Here is a 19,504-nt window from a genome sequence, read left to right as displayed (position 1 = left end):
CACATCTCAAATTATATATTAATTGTGATTGTGTATAGTTTATCCCCTTTATCCCTTTCACTGTTGAAAATGATATTAAATACGATACATACCAATTCCTGCTTGACCTACAATCCAGGAAAGTCGAATAAAAAGCATCACACCCCAGATATTGAGCATACATCTTACCTAGGTTTTAAACAAACAATTCTGCATTAGTGTAACACTGAAAGTAGTGGTAATCAGAAGCATGATAGCGTGCTTTGTGGGATTTTTGAAAACATCCCAAACATCCCTCAAGTCCATCTCCCTCTCTTACTTCTTAACATAGCTTAGTATTGCAGAACTAATCTTAAATTTTATTTTCCTCTTTTTTTTTTTGAAATGTAGATAAGTTTCTCACCAGCACACCCTTCACCCATCCAAACTTGACAAGTCCTGTTTTGTTTTCTTCTTCCTTGCTAGCTGTTGTCTCATCTCCAGCAGTGCTTTCTCCATTAGCCACTCTTTCCACTGAGCCGGTGCTCACGGCTATGTTCTGAAGGATCACACAGAAAACAAACACATTTTTTGTATCAAGCAGAGGACACCTGGTTGTGTAAGAGGGACATGGAAGAAGGAATTCCAAAGAAGATCAAGTTTTACTGTTTCTAGAGTAGAGTGCAATACTCTTCTGACACCAAGCATCAACAGGTGGGCTTGCTAGCAGCAAGAAAAAATGAAAGAATCAAAGAATCACTTAAACAGAGTAAATACATTGTTATCTGATACTTTTTTTTTGTGTAAACTGTATTCAACATAAACGTTGTGTTGATATGTTAGTAGAGCACCTAACATAATGAGGGTCTCATGATTGGCCTCTATGTGCTGCTGCAACAATTTACGAATCATCATAATTATAGAGAGATAATTGCTTACTGGTGAAGAGACCTAGTTGAGTGCTGCATGGTAAGTAAGTTATGTGATGAACTCTGGTATTTTTCATCGGCTAATGTACAAACATAATTCCAGCAGCAAATATTCTTGAGACACTGGCATATTGTTCAAAACAGTCAGAAAAATACTGGAGAAATGCAGTAAATAATGCAGTAAATTAATAACCCTTTCTGTGGTTTATTCAGCTCTAGTTTAACTGTAGTAGATAAGATTAAGAATTGGCATACTTGTTATGTAACTACAATAAATAGCCCAGAATTTTGGGTCATTCCCATCCAGTTACAGACTTGTATCTGTATTTTATCTCTTCAGTACAGTTAAGCACCACAATATGTTTCCTGTGGTTTGAATGGGAACTAGTCACAGTGCTGAGGTTTACACTTGCTGTCATTGCTCGTTTGTTTCTTTTAATTTTTTTATACAAAGTTCTGACTGGTTTTGCACTGAGTCGGAATTAGGTTAACTGTTGCCAAGTGTTGTCTGGGTCGTGTGCAAAGAGACTTAGGAAGGGCTATGTACATTATCTTAGCCGGGCAGAGGGTCAGGAGTGTGTGTCCCTTCTGGAGAGGAATCAAGATGTTTAGGGTTTGGAGGGGAGTGATGATGTTTCCAGATTAACTAAACAAGTCAAGGAGGGAAAACATCTGTGATTCTGTGAAACATATGAGGTTTCTAGATATTGCTTAAGCTTCAAATCTCTTTCTGTTTTTTTGTCCACAGACTCAAAAAATAGAATACAATACCGGCATAAAGACTAATTGTATATGATATTTAAGATAATGTTTGAACTCCCTTCTCATGGATGGGGGTCTCTAGCTCCCGTGATGTAAAATTTTAGAATGCCTTTGACACAATAAATTTAGGATTGTGTTCACAATTGAAATAAGTGACTGGATAACACATTTTGGCATAAATTCAAGTTGGTGCCTAACTGTGATGGGAATACAAAAGCTATTGAAAACCTGTGACTTTGAGCTCCTGAAATGCTTAGATATTTTTGACAGTTCTTACCCTAAAATAATAATGGCTCTGTTTGCTCTAAATACAGAAAATGATTTAAGTGAGTTAAGGAAGACTATCAGAATATATATATATTTTTTTTTGCTTATTTGCATGTACAGTGGTTAGAGCTTCAAAGGCAAAAAAAAATAAAGGGTTCAGTGTTTGTACTTGAAACAAGTTGTTTCATTTGTACTTTGAATTAATTTGTGCTATCACATGCCATTATCGTAAATTATGGCCTTAAACCTTCCATAAATGCATTTTAAATTGGTGTGCTCTAGTCAATGATTTGTTATTTACCAAGCAGCTGTACCTATGCTACTCATGCATTAAAGATGTGGAGTAAAAGTGACAGAATGGTTTAAAAAGCTACCAAAATCAGAATTTAACTCCTTTAAAAAAAAATAAAAATTCCTTTCCTTTTTTTTTCTCAGAAGTTTAGCCTTCATCTCTCCTGGGGATAAAGATGATAAGCTCATCAAGTCTTCATAAAACAAATGTGGTGAATAGCCAAGAGGAAGAAAGGTTAGATAATTTCTTATGTAAGGTAAATATTAAGCCCAAGTAATTATCACCAGCTATCAGCTGTGAAATAGCCCTTAGACTATTTTTTAGGGATTTAATTGGTGTTTTGTGGCTTAATGCGTGCAAAGCCTGGCACATCTTGCTAAAAGATGACACACATTTGACTCCAGCAGCGTGGGAACTGGATATTTGAAGTTCCTTTCAGCCTGCCTTACATTCTGACATTTGAAAAATTGCATATTAAAAATGTATTAAATATTAATATTTATCTTCTGATGCTAAGCCAGCATCAAAGCACAGTGGGAACACTTACGTGATGTTTAGAAATTTGAAGTCAAATATATGTAATTTCTTATCAGAATCTGGCAATGAGCTTTGACAAGGCAGTTGTCTTCAACAATTTGAGTTACAAAAAAGCTGTGGAGGGAGGGGATTGCCTTGGGTTATAGTGTGGTAAATCCAGATTTTAGTGTTAAAGAAAAAGGAATAAAGCATCTTCTCCAGATTTGTATCTTGGGATATTAGTCTATCCCCCTCACACACACACTGGGGTATTTCATCCCCAACTTAAGGGTGGCTAGAGAGCCTGCTGCACATTGGTTCAGCTGCACATACTGCTTTCACCTGCAGATAGCTCAGCTTTTTCATACTATCTTAATGCCTTCTCTACTAATCTTTGGTGTTTCTCGCATTTGTTTATTCTTCAGAATGCCTAAATTGCATTTGATTGCATCTTTCAGTGGTGCTTTTCAACTCTTAGCAAATGTCAGAAAATCAGGTTTTATGGAATCTGTCTGGAAATTTAAGGCAGGATTGTATGAAAGACCACAAAGCACTTGGATACGCAAAAGCTAGGGTGGTACTTCTAGATAGTACCTACTTGTTCTGGCACTGTTTTCAGAAGCTGAGACAGTATGTTAATATCCCTGTACTTTTTAGCCTGGCAGCTGCTGAATTTCTTCTAACTTGGGAACTATCCTGTTCAGCACTAGCTTGAAAACATGGTGAAGGTCTGTAGATAGAAGTAATTAGTCCAAGGTCACAGAGTAAGTCCATGGGACAGCCAGGAGTGGACTCCAGCCATGCTAATGGTGGGTTGTTTTTTCCAGTGCTGTGGGCAGTGGTTCCCAGACCGGGGCCGCAACACACATAAGGGCACAGCAGGTTGCCAGCATAACAAAAATCCCATTACCTCTGACATTCCCTTTTATATTTTGAGAGGCACAAGATTATCCTTCTGTAAGCTGGATATTAAAAAAAAAAAAAAAAAAAAAAAAAAAAGGAAAAAACTGAGCGAGACCATGCTCTTTTCTCTTCCCTAACAGTCAGCAATTTTCCCTTCATTGTATTCTGGGATGGAAGCTGATGCCTTTTTAACCTTCACTAAGTGAAAGTCTTAACAAATCCCAAGCAATTTATCTAACTGTGTTTAAAACAAACAAATTAATCTTCTTGACCAAATGAGATATGCAACAGAAAAAAAAATGGTAATGGTCAAAACTGAAAATTCCTTAATATGCTAATGTTTAGTATATGTTCATTTCGCATTATGTTCAAAGCCAAAATACACTATTTTTCATCTCTCTGACCACCATCAATGTAAATTATTTCTATAACAGGAATTTTCTTTGGGGCATGGAAATGTATTTAGTCCCTTGAGTAGCAGCTTACACATCTGAAAAGAAGTAGGGCTACCAAATTGATATTCTCCCCTTTTCACATCCACTTTGCAGTCATTAATGGAAATATAAATAATTACTCAGGTAACATGCTTCTCCTTTCTATGTTAACCATTTTAAGCAGGTATGTGGAGACCTTCATTTAAAGTTTAAAGTTATAATTTAAATTTAAGTCAGGCCCAAACTAGGAAGATGTCCTAATCAGATACTAAAGAATCAGGTCTTAATTTTCCTAATGGCTATGTTTTTGCTTGGTTTCATTTCTTTTTATTGATCCTTCTTAGGATAGGAGAATCTACAGAGAACTGGAGTTTGAACAAGATCTTGACCAAAAATCAGATGTTTGTCTGAATTATTTAGACCTCAGAATTATGTAAAACAGTGCAATGGCAATGAGAGCATGTTTTTTCTGGAGTTTTGTTTTTTTTTTTTCCCTGCACTTAACACTTTCAGTCTGAATTTGAATACAGAGGTGATCTCTCTCTTTCCGGCCCTGCCTCAGAAGTGTACAAAAGAAACTCAAAAAAGGTTTGATTTTAGTTCGGTAAGTGGGTGTATCCTGTGTCTCTCCTTTGCTTTTTATGGAGAACTTATTATTGTGGATAAGGTGAAAGAGGCTATAACTTCACCAAAGTGAGTTCAGTACTGTATTATTCCAGTAATGTTTTGCAGTAGGTTTTTTAATAGTTTAATTGTTTCAAACTGCTTAATCTAGTTGTTCTTATCCTCCAAAAGTTCTCATTGCATTTTTCCACATTATTTTGCATAGAGATCATTCCTCCACATACAAAAGTCGAGCATTGAAAGGTCTATAGATAGGTGAATTTTGCTGAGGCAGTAACACGCAAGTTAGTGAAAATCTGATATTTGATACTTAAGGTTGTTAGCTTATCAAATTATTTGCAGTGGAAGTTTTAAATGTGCAAACCATGAAGATTATACCTGACCAATGTGTTTTCTTTGGGTATATAGCTATAGAGGGTGACAAAAGTGAGGATTATCACGATAAATTGCATGTTTCTGGTATTTCATTATTCATTTACTATAGTGTCTATGTGGAAGAAATAGTGCAAACAGGAAGAGTCCTCTAAGGGGGAGGCTCTTTTTATCCCCATTAAATCCATTGGGCATATGTATCAGTAATAAACTCCTATATTGTAGAACCACTCAGAAGGGGAGAGAAGAAACTGAGCCCTAGAAAATTCTTCAAAGACAAATTAGGTAGTTGTTTTCCTGTTCAGTAATTTTCTCTGTAAGCGTATTTTGTAAGTGTATTTTACATGGATATGAGAAAAGTCTAAACAGCTCTTCTGCATGATAGATTAGAAGGAATTCAGCCAACTTATTCTTCCATAAATATTTTATACGTGGTCATTCAAGAGACTCTTCAGATTCTTTCCAAACTCATTGGTATAATGAGCATGAAGGACTAAATTAATTCACTGAATCAGTACCTGGAAATTGTCTCCTGTCCCTCTTCAGGGCAAACACTTTCAACCCCAACACTCTTGTTCTGGATTCTTTCTTACTATTTGAATGGTTTGTTACTGCAATAAACAGGTAGTGCTTTGATTTCTGATTATTTGAAATTGCTTTTATTGCACGTAATAACTTTTTATAATAGCTATAGATATATAGATATATTTTAATGAATACAGCAGGAATCTGTGAAACTTAGTTTTGCATTGATGTTAAATTTAAATTTGGATAAATGTGTATTGTGTAATTTAGTTAAATTATGAGTTGATATTCATCATCTACCATCCTAACTCCTAAGTGAAACAGAAGAAATTCAGTAGTTTTATACTTCTAGGTAAGATTAAGCTATGATGTTCTGATAATCAAGTACATTACTATCAGCTTTTAATAAAAATCTTTGCTTTGAGCAGGATACAGGGCAGAAAACATACTGTAGCTACTGAAGGAAATATGGTAAGTGATTAGTTGTACTTTCTCTCTTGGGCAAGGTCCATGAATTTAAGGACTTTCTCATATTAATAAATAGAATTAACAGCCTGGAAATGGAACAGAGAAAAATTGTATCTTTCCTTTCCACTTACCTTTGCTAGTTGTTCATGAATTTCTAATAAGCTTGGTCTGTTGAGCTTATTCCCACTGACACTGCCAGTGTTTCTATAATAATCAATTTTAGGAACTGGATCCATTGTGTTATGGCCAAAAGTTTGTAGATAATACATTTTGTTGTGAGTATCATAGGGATGTAAACTAGCTTCTGTTTTTTCCCCACTTTGGAGGAAGTTGTCATATAATTCTCTTTTTCCCGGTCTGTAACTGATTCTCAGTCTGTTGTGTGCTTCGTCAGTAAAAGATGTTTCTTCATAATGTGGTGGGTCGGAGCCCACATCCTCTTGGGATGCTTCGTTGTTGTCACGACTTTCATTAATTATGTTAACTTGAAACCGATTAGCATTTGGATCCAAGAATACATTTGGAGAATTATTCATTGACATCTTCAGGGATGATACAGTCTTAGGTCACTGATCCTTTTGGTCTTCTGGGGCTGCAGCTAGTGCTACTCAAGCTACAGCAAAGGTTCTAGTGCTGTTGCATATGAAGTCTTTGCTCTTAAAGTAATGAAGTTCTGAGAATTTTTTCTTGAACTCTCTAAGCAGTCTTCCTAAATTTGTCCTCTATGGCTCTGCCATAAAATAATAATAATAAAAAAGAAATAATAATACATGTTAACTTGTACAGTTAGGTAAATTTTCCGACATAAGCTGCCCACTCCCTGCCCTGCCAAATACCTGTGAGACTGTCATCCTATGACTTGTTGAATAACAGTTAGTTAAGTGAAAGACTGAGTTTGTAAGGATTTTTCTATCTAAATAAAATAGGCTGTGGATCAGGTTTTAAGTACCTACAACTGTATTTCAAATATGATATTTCTCTTAATAACTCTACATTTAAATGAAGCCAGTGAAGGTGTGGGTAATATGAGGGATGCACAGGACTCCATGAAGTACATTTACTGTTTACGTTCCACTTAAGTATTATGATATCTTGTATATTTCTACCATAGCCTAGAAGTAAATTGTCCTGAAAAGCTTAAATCAAATATATGTTTTGAAATTAATTACAAAAGTTAGACTTCAAATTTTCAATAGTTCCAGGATGGTGACAGTTTATGAGCAGGCAATTAATGTATAGCAAAACATTACTGTTTTATGTAAATAACATTAATGTCTTATAAAGGAATAAATCAACAACAGGAACATATCAAAAAATAACATTGGGTTTTCTAAACTAAATGGATGAAATAAAAGTCTATGGTGAAGTATTAATTATTGAGAAATATTATCAGTAGTCATGGGCATTGAAAGCTTCCTAGAATTTTACACTGGTTTTGACTTTACTCTTGAATCACCCTTTAAGACAATGTGAACGAAGCTGTAGCAAGTCATACAATCATGCATGTTGGATGGGAGCTTAGGAGCTTATCTAGTCCAACCTCCTGCTCAAAGCAGATTGAACGCTTAATATAAATCAGGTTGCTTAGGACTTTCATCAGTCAGGTCTCTCAGTTCTGTCCTCCAAGGACAGATTCCACAACCTGCCATGGCAGGGCAGGTATTCTAATATTTAATTGTCCTTGCAGTGATTTTTTTCATGTATACCCGGTTAGAACCATCTGTGTGTTGCTTTATGGCCATCATCTCTCACCTCAGTAAAGAGCCTGGGTCTGCCTTGTCAGTAACCTCCTCATAGGTATTGTAGGGCTGCTTAGGTTCCTCTAATACCTTTTATTCTGGCTAAACAAGCCCAGTTTCCTTCTGTGCCTGCTGCTGACCATCTTGGTGGCCTCCATCAGACACATACAAGTTTACCAAGATATGTCATACATGGATAGGGGGACAGGTAGACAGTTTTTTCTAAAAACTGGGTTCGAGGTGCAATTTGATGGGTGCTGAACAGAGGGTAATGATCACGTCGGTCTACTAGTTATGGTCCTGTTAATATTGCCCAGGACACTGCTTTCATTGCTCCCGGAGCATGTTGCTGACTCCTCTGTAGTGTATGGCTCACCAGGTCCCTTCCAGGAGAGCTGCTGCCTGCCAGTGAGGCCCCATCCTGTATGTTGCAGGAGGTTAGTCTGTCCCAGGTGCAGGATTCACATTTGTCCTTGTTGAATGTCATGAAATTCCTGTTAGCCTGTTTGTCTAGCTCTAGGTCACTCTGAATGGCAGCCCATAACATATGATAGCTGTACTATCTGCTTCCCACCTCCACTCTTCCACACAGACCCCTCAAAAAACAAACAAGGAAACAAAAACCCCAGGAACAAAATGGGGGCTTAAATATAGGCCTTTGGTGCGTTAAGTACCTTTGCAGCAACTTGTGGGATGGCCTACATGTCCCTGGAATGGCCATGCATTTTGAGATATTTAAATGATATAGGAAACAATGGCAATGCATATGTCTTGTAAAATTCTGAGGAAATACAGAAGTGTAACTTTATAGACCTGTATAATTCAATAGGTGTCCAGGTCTGTTGAAACCGACTAAAACTGACTAAAACCATGCTTAGACATTGAAAATTTGCAAGTGTACATAATAGCAGAAGTTTTAGAAGCAAAATATATCTGCGTAAAGGAATATGTGAACTGAAAATCAGGGTAAATAAGCCTATTAGAAGAATTTTCTTTAAATTTTGTGTTTTCAGCAAGATGTTGGACTAGATGACCTCAAGAGATTTCTTCCAATCTATGATTTTGTAAAATACATTTGGCACTGGCACTGAAAGATAAAATACTGCATCAATATTTATACCTTGGCAAGGTACGTTTTGCCTAAAAAACACATATCAAAACTATAATTTGAAGAGCTGATAATCAGATGTCCTCCAGCTTCAGTATGAGATATAGCTAAAGCATATTTCCTCCATTCTTCCATCAGCTATAGATGATATTCTGCTGTAACCTGATAAATGATACCACTTTATAACCCCTTCATATTTATGTTGGTTTTCCTGTTTAACGCTTTATAAAAACCACAGCAATGTTACATTAATTGAAGTTCTGTTACTTCTGCTGTTTTTGGATGATCTGTATTATTATTGTTATTATTATTATACATTTCTCATCATAGTATTCTGCTTCCTTCAGCTTTTTAAAATTGTAAGGAAGTGTTTCATCTTCAGGCATGAAGGAGCAAAAACAAATCTTTTGTCACTAAGGTCAGTGAAATTAGTTTTATTTCTGTCTCCATGACTGAATGAAATCCTGAATTTGATGACAGTTTGCTACCAACTAAAATAATTCTGTAATTTCAGTGTCCTATTTCCATAATAGTATTGTTTAGCTAGGAAAAGAAAAGTCTCTTACCTTTCTGCTGTTCTTGAAAACAGTACTTGTTTTTTTCACAGTGTATTTCCAGGAGTGTCTCAACTGTTATTTGCCATTAATTTTGCATTTAGCATTCTATCATTACACATAAATTATCAAGTTCACCTTATTCAAGATAATTTAACTTACCACTCAGTCCTGTGTTTTTAGAGAAGGACAGTCTGCCTCTTTTATTCATGCATATAGTGTGCCTCTCTCTTTGAGGCATTACAGACTCTGCCTTATTGGCCAGATTTTTCTCCTGCTTAATATATTGAATAAACTGTCCAATCCCTCACTTTCAAAACATTTCTGGATGGTGATTTAGAGAAGCATTCTAGCTTGTTAACTATTAACCAGCAGATGTAGCTATCCATTACAATTACAGGGTTTATGGTATTGCAAAATTTCCAAGGAGGCCCAAAAATACTTTTGTTATCTCCATTTCCCTCCCAGCTATGTCTGATTCTCTGCACAGATCATAATCTCCCTATTTTTCAGTTCTGCATATGTAGTAGTGGAGATAACAAGAGTTTATAAAATGCATAGATTGCATTTATGAAGAAGAGATTCCAGTGAAGCCAGTGGGATCACTTGGGTACTATTTAAGACCCATTGGTGGGTCTCCTTGTCCCACATGTTCTTGAACCATGTGCTGTAAACCTTGTTCAAAGTTTTACTCTGTAAATTTAAGGAAAACCTTTGAAGAACTAGGTTTTGTGCATTCATTCTGGGAAGATTGACTCTGTTGTCTTTTGGGGGTGCAGAGAAGGGCAGGAAGAAATTATGACACTTTTTAATCATAAGGGAATTTGATAATTGCTTCCAGGAATAGATTGGGTAAAAACCAAAAGAAGTAGTGAGGTTCTTGAGGTATGTTTGCTGTGCTTGCCATGTAGTTTAGAGATAACTGAACTATATTTATCCCAGATAACTTAAGTACCTTCAGCAATCTAACCTGACAGTACAGGGCTCAGATGTGCTGATTAGGTGTACATAAAAAGAATGACGGTGTCGGGTCTCTGCAGTGGATGATCCTATTATGTGGCTCAGTATATGGATGTCTGCCTTTGATTCTGTGGTTAAATTAACTGGGATAAATGCAACATGCTGAGTCTGTGTGGATCTGACAATTTTTCTTACACAGAGTCTGAAGCAGTTTAAAAGTTCTTATATTCACATAATTGTTTATTCTATTTAGATGAACCAGTATAGATGAGTGTTAGCTGCAGCTCTCATTCTTCAGATGGAAGATCATGTCCTTCCCTGTACAATCCAGTGTTCCGTGTTCCAAATGGCATTTGAGGTCCAGTGTTTCACTGGCTGTGTCTGTCTGCTATATACAGCAAAAGGGTTAATAAGTATTTTTCCAAAGACATGCAAAAGAAACCAACCATTGTAACTGATCTTTTTGTCTTTGCTGCTCGTTGCAAACGGAGCTGTTTAGCAAAAGTGACAGTGCTTAAAATTCTGATGCCAGCTTTCTTAAAAACTGAATTCAATTTCTGTCAAGTACTGCCACACTTGCTAAACAGCTGTGTGTGAGGGTGACCTTGTGGTTTTAGTCTCTGCTTTCACTGTCAGTTCTTCTGTCTTGATAAGATCTCCTATGACCAATTCCTCAGTTTGACAGTCGAGATCATACACTGCACAGATGTAGGAGCACAGAAGAAACAGCTGTGGAGATGAGCTGGAGAGTACAAAGACTTCCAGCCAGCTCATGGACCCCTCTGCCTTCTGGGGGCTGGGCACAAACGAGTATGCAGTGTGAGTGTCTCTGCTTTGGCCTTGACAAGCTGGTGTAATTACTGCTGGGAGCTGTTAACCAGACAGAACAGGTTGCAGCTAACAGTGCAACAGGTGAAGTTCCAGTTTAAACTCAATCATCCTCTGTAACCAGGGGGAGTAAAAATTGACATGGCGTGACCAGTTCAGTTAGATTGTCAGATTGGTTATGTAATGTTTACTTATTCTCTTTCACCTTAAGATTTTAACTGCATGGGAGGCACAGGTAGAGTGGGACTGTGGTGTTCTTGGTTTGTGATGGACTTTTGAGCAGGTAATTAATATATTTTGTATTGCTGAATGTTTTTAGAATCTAAAATATCCTCAGCAATGTTTGTTTCCCTTCCACTAGTTCTGTTTAGCTTTCTGTAGCTGTAGAGCAGAAGGGAGACCTAATCTATCAAAAAGACACATTCTCAGATGAGCAGTAAGAAATAGAAGTATGCATTGTTTGCAGAGGACCACTTAGATGTTTCACACAGGAGAAACAACGTACAGTTTCCTTATAAACAGTCATTAGTACAGCACCTCCTCTTCCTGAAAGGCAAGAACTGAGCTAGCAATTGATGTTATTAATTATGATTATATTATTAATTGTTAGCTTTCCCATTAGTTCCTTATAATATGATAGTGTGTGAACCAACCTTTTTTTGCCGTGTTAACTTTATAGTGAATTGTTTATTGTAGTATTTTTTTGCTGTTAACCATTTCTTATCCACCATTCCACTGTTCCTCATAGAAAAGCAATGTGAAGTGTCTTTTGAGTTTGCAACAAATATTTATTTAACAAAAATGGATGCTACCAACATACCTTCAAAATGTATGTATGTATAACAAATGTACTAACAGTTGGTTTCCAAAATGAAATCATCATCAAATTTAAGGCAGGATATTCTATGAGTTTTCATGCAAGAGCGTATTCAAATGTCCCTTTATCCAACCCCTCAACTTCATCTTCCCACGTAGAAGAAGGCATACTACTGTAGGGGTCCAGCAAGATTTTGAAGCATCTGATAATTAGGAGTCCCAAGAAAACACACAAAATTCCCACAAAAGCAAAACCAGTTTTTTGCTCTAAAGTCAGGGGGAAGGCAGACATTTCGTTGACACTCATGCTGGTTGAAGTGTTGCTGCAGTAATTACTGCTCATCATTGGCCATCACATCCTGGTGATTCCGCGGGATTTTCACCTCTATTGCTTCTTTGCCTGCATAGAAAAGTGGAATCAGTTTGGTTAGGTCTAAATGAGTTGTGTATGTCTGAGCTGTAGCATACGAACAGTTGGAAATGAAAAACAGCTTGGATTTTCACAGTGTCCTGTTGTTTTTTTCACATTTAAGTTAATGTAATAACATTGCAACTTTTAGCCCCTACACACCATCCACTTACTGACAGCAAACTCAATTTTCTGGCTTTCTGTCTCCTCAAAACAGTAATCCTGGCACATGGCTGTTTTAAACAGCATTTTGTCAGACTGGGCATAAGCCTACAGGTTTTGATTAGGCAATACTCACAAGGTCTCCACCTGGATAAACAAGTATGCTTTCTGAAATGGCTTTACCTCAGTCCTTAAACTAGTTAAACTCATACTGATCTCAAGGGGAGTTTCAGCCAAATACTATGGATTTTGCTCATGTAATTTAGTTTAGAAATCTAAATAAATAGATACAATTTGTGAAATAAAATGGTGCATGCAATTTTAGTGAAGTCTTGGGCTCCATATTCAGAAAAATACTGTGTTCATTTTGAACTTCACAAGAATTGGAAGTAAGCACATTGGTAAAATTGCCCCTTCACCTTTCTCTATACATGTCCATGCAGTGAGTGCCATTCAGTATGTAAAATCCAAGTGTGCCCAGAAACACAGTGTTGAAAGATGCATTTGAATTGGTGGATTGAGCCACTGTGGTGATGTTACAGCCATGTGCCAGCTCCCAAGGGCACATGGTATATATGTCTCCACTTAAAAGAAAAAAATAGAAATCGCTATATACTCTTGCATATGAGGAAAGATCAGTGGGAGAAGAAACAACACAACCAAATTCCCTTCCTCTAAGTCTTACTCTCATTTGCTTCTTCTCCTTGGACTTCCCCATTAAATGCATATTTTTACAGGCATTCCAAGTACCAGGTCTGAACATGCTCCTTGTGGATCTCAGGGGACTGACCCTGGTGTTTGTCCTACAGAGGTGGCATGCTCCATCCGCTCCACTGAGTGGCTCCACCCCGCCATTGCCACCAGGAGAGTTCTGTGTATTTCCAGCCAGGAGAGACTTTCATTGCTGTATTTGTAAGATCTTATGTATAGATTTTAGTTGGGGGTGGGAGTTGGTTTGCTTTATTTTAGATTTTCTGTCAGATACTGAAACTCTTTTATGTCTCTGTAGGCAGCAGGAGGATTGGAAAAACTGGGACATCAGAAGTACAAGGCAAAGGACAAAGGCATTTTTATTCTAAGGTTGGAGCTTGGGTTTTTTTGGCTCTTGTGTTAACACCTATTTAACTAACTCGCCTCAGGGGAAAACTCTTTTTGTTAACAATTCAACCACCTCTCCCCCCAGGGAATTCCAGGTATCCATTTATTTCTTGACAGAGTAATTAGGCCACTCAGAGCTCTGTGCTGCCAGGACTACACTGATACAGGTACCTGCCCTAGCCAGTTCAAAGAGAGCTCCAGTATGTCTTTGTGGTAGTGCAGTTGTGACTGAAACTGAATTATAGCCATATCCTGAGTCAGTCTAGAATTAATAACAACAGAAGTAAAAATAAGAATTGGTATTCTTGAGAAGACGGAAACACACAGAACTTTTATCTTGTCTCTGTCTCCTTTCTCATGTTAAAAATCTGTGGGATTTTTGAATATTGTCCTAAAGAATTAAAATTTTAAAACAAAGATTAAAAAGGCAAGGTACAAGTCTTACTTTTTGTTTTTGTTTTTGCACTAACCTCCAAGCTGGTATGTACTAAACAGTATGGTTTTCTATTACATTCTTTACACACTTGCTAGAGCACAATAACCAATGATCCGTTTATTCTATAGAGCTTTGTATGAGATCCTTCCTTGTTTTGAATGACATTCTTCTCTTTGGGTCATACTGTTTTAATTCCTGTTAAGTTGGGGAAAAGATCTGGATATAACCTATGGGAAAAGTAATGTCAGCAATAATTAATATTTTCTGAAAATATGTCACAGATGAAGCCACCTGCGGCACAGGTTTTCATTGTGCACCCTTCCACTTTTTCTATAGGTCTGACCTTGTGTAGAAAAAAAATCACAGCTAAGTTCAGTATCACAAATTGGTGTCACAATACAAAAAACCCACCACCAACAACAATCACCAAAACATTGCTATCTTCAAAGATGTATAGAAAAAATCTTAGATATAGAATTGCCTTGGAGAACCTTACATTGGAGCCAAGTCCAGGGAAATATATACATCTTTAACACAGAGCCATATTCCAAGTCTCACTAATTTTGCAGGATACACACTGGAATTAGTGGGATTTGTTTGCACATTATGTGCTTGTCAGTGGAGATTATGGGACAGATCTCTGTGCAAAGCTTAGCTGACACTGAAACATGGAGTGTTAAGAAATGGGTATCTGTCTTATTTGGCAAGAGTTTGGCTGAAACAGCTGTATGAGAAACCAGTGGGCATTACTCCTGTGTGGAAATTGGTTCTGGGAAACTACTACACAGCTTTATGCTCTTCTCTGCCCTGTTCTGAATTTCTGAAATTGTAATTGAAGCCTTAAAGTTCACAGAACATTTTGCTCTAATTACATATCCCTGAAACTGTGGTACCAAAATTGACCTTGATTGCACTTGTATTGTTTTTAGATTTTAGTGCTGCATATACAGGTTAGATGTCCTCTCCCAGTTAGTCAGATGTCCTTTCAGTTGCTGTGTGTCAGGTTGTGAGTCAGAAGACTCCGAATACTAACTAACATGGCCTACATGCAAAAATTCTTGAAGATAACCTCTAGGGCAATGTGATGGGGACAGGCATTAAGTCAGTTAGAATCTGCAGAGTCATTTTGTAGGGGCTGGCCTCAGACTGATGTCTCTTGACTTTTTTAATAGGTCAGGACTCTACTTATCCTTTGATTCATTGCCCATATAAAAACACTGCCATAAAGAAAGGCTCCTTAACATCCTGCTGTGAAATAAAAGGTCGTTGGAAACCCTTGTGAGACCAGAAAAAACAGCTAGAGTCCAAGAGAAAATAGCAATGAGGAAAAACATCTCGGGACATAGACCATTGAGGTAAGGAGAACAGAGTTATGAGCTGGGGATGCTGGCTGCACCCACAGAGGATGAAAGGGAGTACCACAAGTACTAAGCATTGAAAGTTAGCTGGAAGAAAGCCGTTGAAACTCTTGATATTCCAGTAGTGTCACCAGTCCAACTCTGCCAGCGTTTGGTGTGGTTTGAAGATCCCAGCCCAAGTTCTTTGTTGGCTCAAGTGTCACTTTTTTCAGACCTAGCTCTCACCCTTGTGTTTTCAGAGGTACTGAGAAGATTAAATAATATGGACTTTCCTGAGAAAGTAGCTAGCAAGTGTTAAATACAGACTTCCTAAAGAATCTTCCTTAGACTTCAGGTTTCAGCCACTCCCCTTTAGAACCCCCAGCAATTTATTTATTTATTTTTAAATGGCTCAGTACTGGAAATGGGTACCTTAAATAGCTGCTCAAACTGGAAACATTCATCCCCTTGGCATGTTTAAGCCTCAGGTCCCTGAAACCTCACTTCATAAACTGCAGTGTGTAACAAAATGGACTAAATCAGTTGCCATCTGTTCTCCCCTTGGATGTGCTGCAAGCCCAGCTGCTGATTCATGAATCTGGTCATTCTGAAGGCTCTTCAAATAGCTTCAGTTCCAGGTTTCTGTTTCTGAGTGACAGCAAACCTGACTTGAAAAGATGTTCATACAGTTAGGGACATCAACAAGCATCCTCTGGGAGTTTCAGAGGCACTGTATTTGCACTCAACTGTTTGGTCAAGGAAAATGAATTTCAGGAATGCTATTACAGCAATTGGGCATAGGAGTTGTTAGGGTAAAAAGATTAATAATGGAGATAAAATAATGAAATAGAAACCAGAATGAATTTGGAATTCTCCAAAGGGTCTGAGATGAGTTAACAACACATGGCCAGAAATGCAAAGGCAAAAAGATCTACGTGACCACACAGCCAACCTGTGATGCTCATGTCCATGCTGCATGCCTGTCTTCCCTAAATTGCTGGGGAGAAAACTGTCTGCTCAGGTGAGGTTTCTAAGACAGCATAGGGGGCGGTAGGTGTAAGGTAGGTAGGAAGGCCATGGCGTAGATGCCCAGCAACTGAAGCATGTTGAACTGTTCTGTGAGTGTAGCAAAGCCACCCCCTGCTCCCCAACATCGTGTTTTTGCAGCATGGTAACTCAGGGTAGAGGCTGCACTTTTTCATGTAAACTGCATTCCCCTGCAATGAAGCAGCAGCCGGGCCGTGACAGTTCTAGCCTTCAGACAAGAGATAAATTGCAGCAAAGAGATTTTACGCCTAGGAAGCATGCAAGCCTGGAGTCTGTATGGAAGGACAGATCCCGTGCCGTGCCTTGTACTGGGAAATCACGTACGTGGGTAACAGGCAGGAAAACCAAAGGCTCGCTAGCATCACCCTCCGTTTACAGGCGTGGAAGAGGGCACCTGTTTCCTGGGGCATGCAGGCTACGCCACCGCCACCCACCGAGCATCCGCCAACCGGTCGCCTCCACCAGCTTAGCCCCTGCTCTCCTCGGACCCGCTCCCTGGGGGCAGGCCCCCGAGCCCCGGGGGCTGCCTCTCGGCGGCAGGGGGTTCCGGGTCGGGCCGGGCCCCAAGGTCAGCCCCCGCCGCGCCCCAAGGCCCGGCCCCGCCGCGCCCCCCGCGCTACCGACCCGGCTCCTCCGCGGCCGCGCTGCCCATGGTGGCGGATCGCGGAGCTCCCGGCGTTTCTGGGGAGCCCGGGCTGCCGCAGCCCCGACGACTCGCACGGCTCCAGCTCCGGCCCCGGGGGGGCGTGCGGCGGGGCCCGGGGCGGCGGGGGCGGCTCGCCCGAGCTCCCCTCGCCGCCCGGCGCTGCGCCCCCGCCGGGAGATGCTCAAAGCGCCCTAATTACGAATTGCACGCCGCAGCCGCTTCCTTCTTCTCCTCCCTCTCCCTGCCCGCCCCCTTCCATCGCCGCGCTCCTCTCCAGCCCCCCCGCCCCGGCTTGAGGCGAAGAAAGTTCCCGCAAAACGCTACGTGCGGAGCATCGGTAAGCGGCAGCGGGCCGGAACCCCCTGCGAGCCTCCCCCGACCGGGCCCCGCCGCCGGGACCTGTGGAGCTCGGGGAGCTCCGTCCCGCCCAGCTGCTCCGGTGGTAATCGCGATTAAAGCAGGGAACATGTGGCGACATATGGCTGGGAGCCGCTGCTGGGGCGGGAGTCCGGTCTTGGCGTTGCATCTTTTCATTAGCTATGTTTAGCTGATGCTGATGGTGTATTAAAGAGGCCTCCTTTTGCTACAACAGCAGGTGTTTGCGGTGGATAAGGAAAGAGGAGTTCTCTTCCCAAAGCTGGATCTGTATATTGCACTAATAAACAGCAAATCTGTTTTTAAATGGTAGTGATTCCATATTTGCATGCTGCCCTGGTGAATACAGCCCCGGAAAAACGCACATGGGTCAGTGAATCAGTGCCGTATTGTAGCACCATGCACGGTGAGATTTGTTTGAAGGTCACTTTAGAGCTAATGGTAGACTTTGTTCTGTAGGAAATAATTTTAAAACCTCACATGCTTCTTGGTATGTGCAATAACATCACGATAGGTTAATGCACTTTCTTCCTAATGCAAGCTGGGAAATGAGTTTTTCTTTACCAGCCATTTTAATGCCTGTTTCTTCTGCTGTGTCTGCAGTGGGCTTCTAAGTACTGGGTAATCTCAAAACATGCTCCCTCCTGCTGGTAGAACTAATGGTTAAACTAAAGGTTAAAGAGATGCTCGCTAATGGTTATTTGTTTGATCATCTAATGGTGCAGTGTCAGTCATGTGGTAAACAATGTCTGTTGCTGAAATTACAAGCCAAGCTAATTTTTGAAGTGCCTCTCACATTTAAAGACCCATGAAGACTTTATAAATAGATTGTTGGAAATAGTATGACTATGTTTTCAGAATATGTATATAAAGAGCCTCTTCTGTTCCTAAGGAGCTCTAGATTTTTTTATTTATTTATTTTTTTAGCCTTGTCCCTGATTTACTTGGAGCCCAATGAAGATCTCTTGCTAAAGAGGAACAGCTATGGTTTGGGATTTTGGGATTAGCAAAGACACAAGGACTCAGAGTTTCATGGTGTCACCCTCCCACGTTGCAGAATTGTTTTTGGAGAGTGGCATACATTCAGGCTTTTCTGATAATCATTGGGCATTGCTATACTTGGAGGACCTTCCTGTAATATTTACAGGATATTTATTTTAGTTTAGTGGTGTGTTTCTGCCCATAGATAAATTCGTTTTTCCTCTCATTATTCTTGTAGAAGTGAATGTTAAGAGAGAGATATTTTTTTTTTAATCGTAAAGTAATTGTTTCTTTTGTACTATTGCATGGCAGAGGTTGCTGGAATCATGTGAGTATTTTTAGGAACCTGATACTCACTGTTCAGTTTTAAAGAGTTTACAGATGTTTTTATGATGGAGATTCACTTTTCATGGACATCAAACTGAAGCAGAAACCAGCAGCCCTCAATAGAGAATCAGTCTCCTTCAGCCACCCGTTGTCAGCAGACAACACTTTGTTGTTGTTGTTCTTATGTTTTTCTGTACAATTTGTTATATTTTCAAATGGTAAAGTGAGGAATAACTAAATCTATTTCCTGTATTTCATTGCTTTTTCACTTAAGAGTCACTAGTTTTGTTTAGTTAGGTGCAGGATTTTTTTGTAAGGCAGATGGGATAGCAGTGTATGTATGGCCATTCTGGATACAGAGACAAATGGAGCATTCACTGCTCTTCACTTTCCATTTCTTTATCAGGCCTGTCTTCTTTGTGTTCAACATAATTTGCCATTGATCCTTATTTTAGGGAGTGTTAAGTGTGTCTTCAGTGGAGAGCCCTCAAACAGAAATAGGTATTTCATAATCATCTGGTAATTTGGTACATTGACCTTGCAAATTGAGCTGGCCTAACTTCAGGTTGGGCAAGAGACTTAAAGCCAAGTGGGTGCAAATGAGTGAAAGGCAATGGGGAACTCTTAGAGC

The 19,504-nt window shown here is 39.4% G+C and overlaps 2 protein-coding genes and 1 long non-coding RNA gene across 4 annotated transcripts in view; 1 reads left to right on the top strand and 2 right to left on the bottom strand.

Annotated features, from left to right (window-relative positions):
* Positions 1–6,592, bottom strand: part of SLC12A1 (solute carrier family 12 member 1) — a 46,685-nt gene extending 40,093 nt beyond the window's left edge. Inside the window, exons 1-3 of the mRNA XM_013177283.3 lie at positions 6,182–6,592; positions 383–517; positions 93–168 (exon numbers count right to left, since the gene is read on the bottom strand). Coding sequence (XP_013032737.2) covers positions 93–168; positions 383–517; positions 6,182–6,592 — 622 coding nt within the window. The remainder of the gene's footprint in view (positions 1–92; positions 169–382; positions 518–6,181) is intronic.
* Positions 1–9,233, top strand: part of LOC106033647 (uncharacterized) — a 54,422-nt gene extending 45,189 nt beyond the window's left edge. Inside the window, exons 9-12 of the long non-coding RNA XR_010834242.1 lie at positions 445–672; positions 2,352–5,342; positions 6,011–6,053; positions 8,803–9,233. This is a non-coding gene — a long non-coding RNA (uncharacterized lncRNA). The remainder of the gene's footprint in view (positions 1–444; positions 673–2,351; positions 5,343–6,010; positions 6,054–8,802) is intronic.
* Positions 9,234–12,006: 2,773 nt separating this feature from the next.
* On the bottom strand, positions 12,007–17,492 carry CTXN2 (cortexin 2). Of its 2 annotated transcripts, XM_048052365.2 has the most exons (3): positions 17,169–17,492; positions 15,930–16,165; positions 12,007–12,455 (listed from the first exon to the last, which is right to left on the bottom strand). In XM_048052365.2, exon 3 carries the CDS (start codon positions 12,399–12,401, stop codon positions 12,153–12,155), a length of 249 nt encoding a protein of 82 aa, XP_047908322.1. In that variant the 5' UTR covers positions 12,402–12,455; positions 15,930–16,165; positions 17,169–17,492; the 3' UTR covers positions 12,007–12,152. The 2 variants fall into 2 exon arrangements, with proteins under 2 accessions (XP_047908322.1, XP_047908321.1); XM_048052364.2 differs by lacking the exon at positions 15,930–16,165 and having other exon boundaries at positions 17,169–17,479.
* Between the last annotated feature and the right edge of the window lie 2,012 nt (positions 17,493–19,504).

This window comes from Anser cygnoides, chromosome 11, assembly GCF_040182565.1.
Source record: "Anser cygnoides isolate HZ-2024a breed goose chromosome 11, Taihu_goose_T2T_genome, whole genome shotgun sequence".
Taxonomy (NCBI): domain Eukaryota; kingdom Metazoa; phylum Chordata; class Aves; order Anseriformes; family Anatidae; genus Anser; species Anser cygnoides.
Note: the sequence above shows the minus strand (reverse complement) of the source record. Positions and strands in the feature narration are given on the sequence as shown.

Bases quoted from the DNA above. Each gene is read 5' to 3' on its own strand.
- CTXN2 (XM_048052365.2), bottom strand. From the start codon at position 12,401: ATGATGAGCAGTAATTACTGCAGCAACACTTCAACCAGCATGAGTGTC.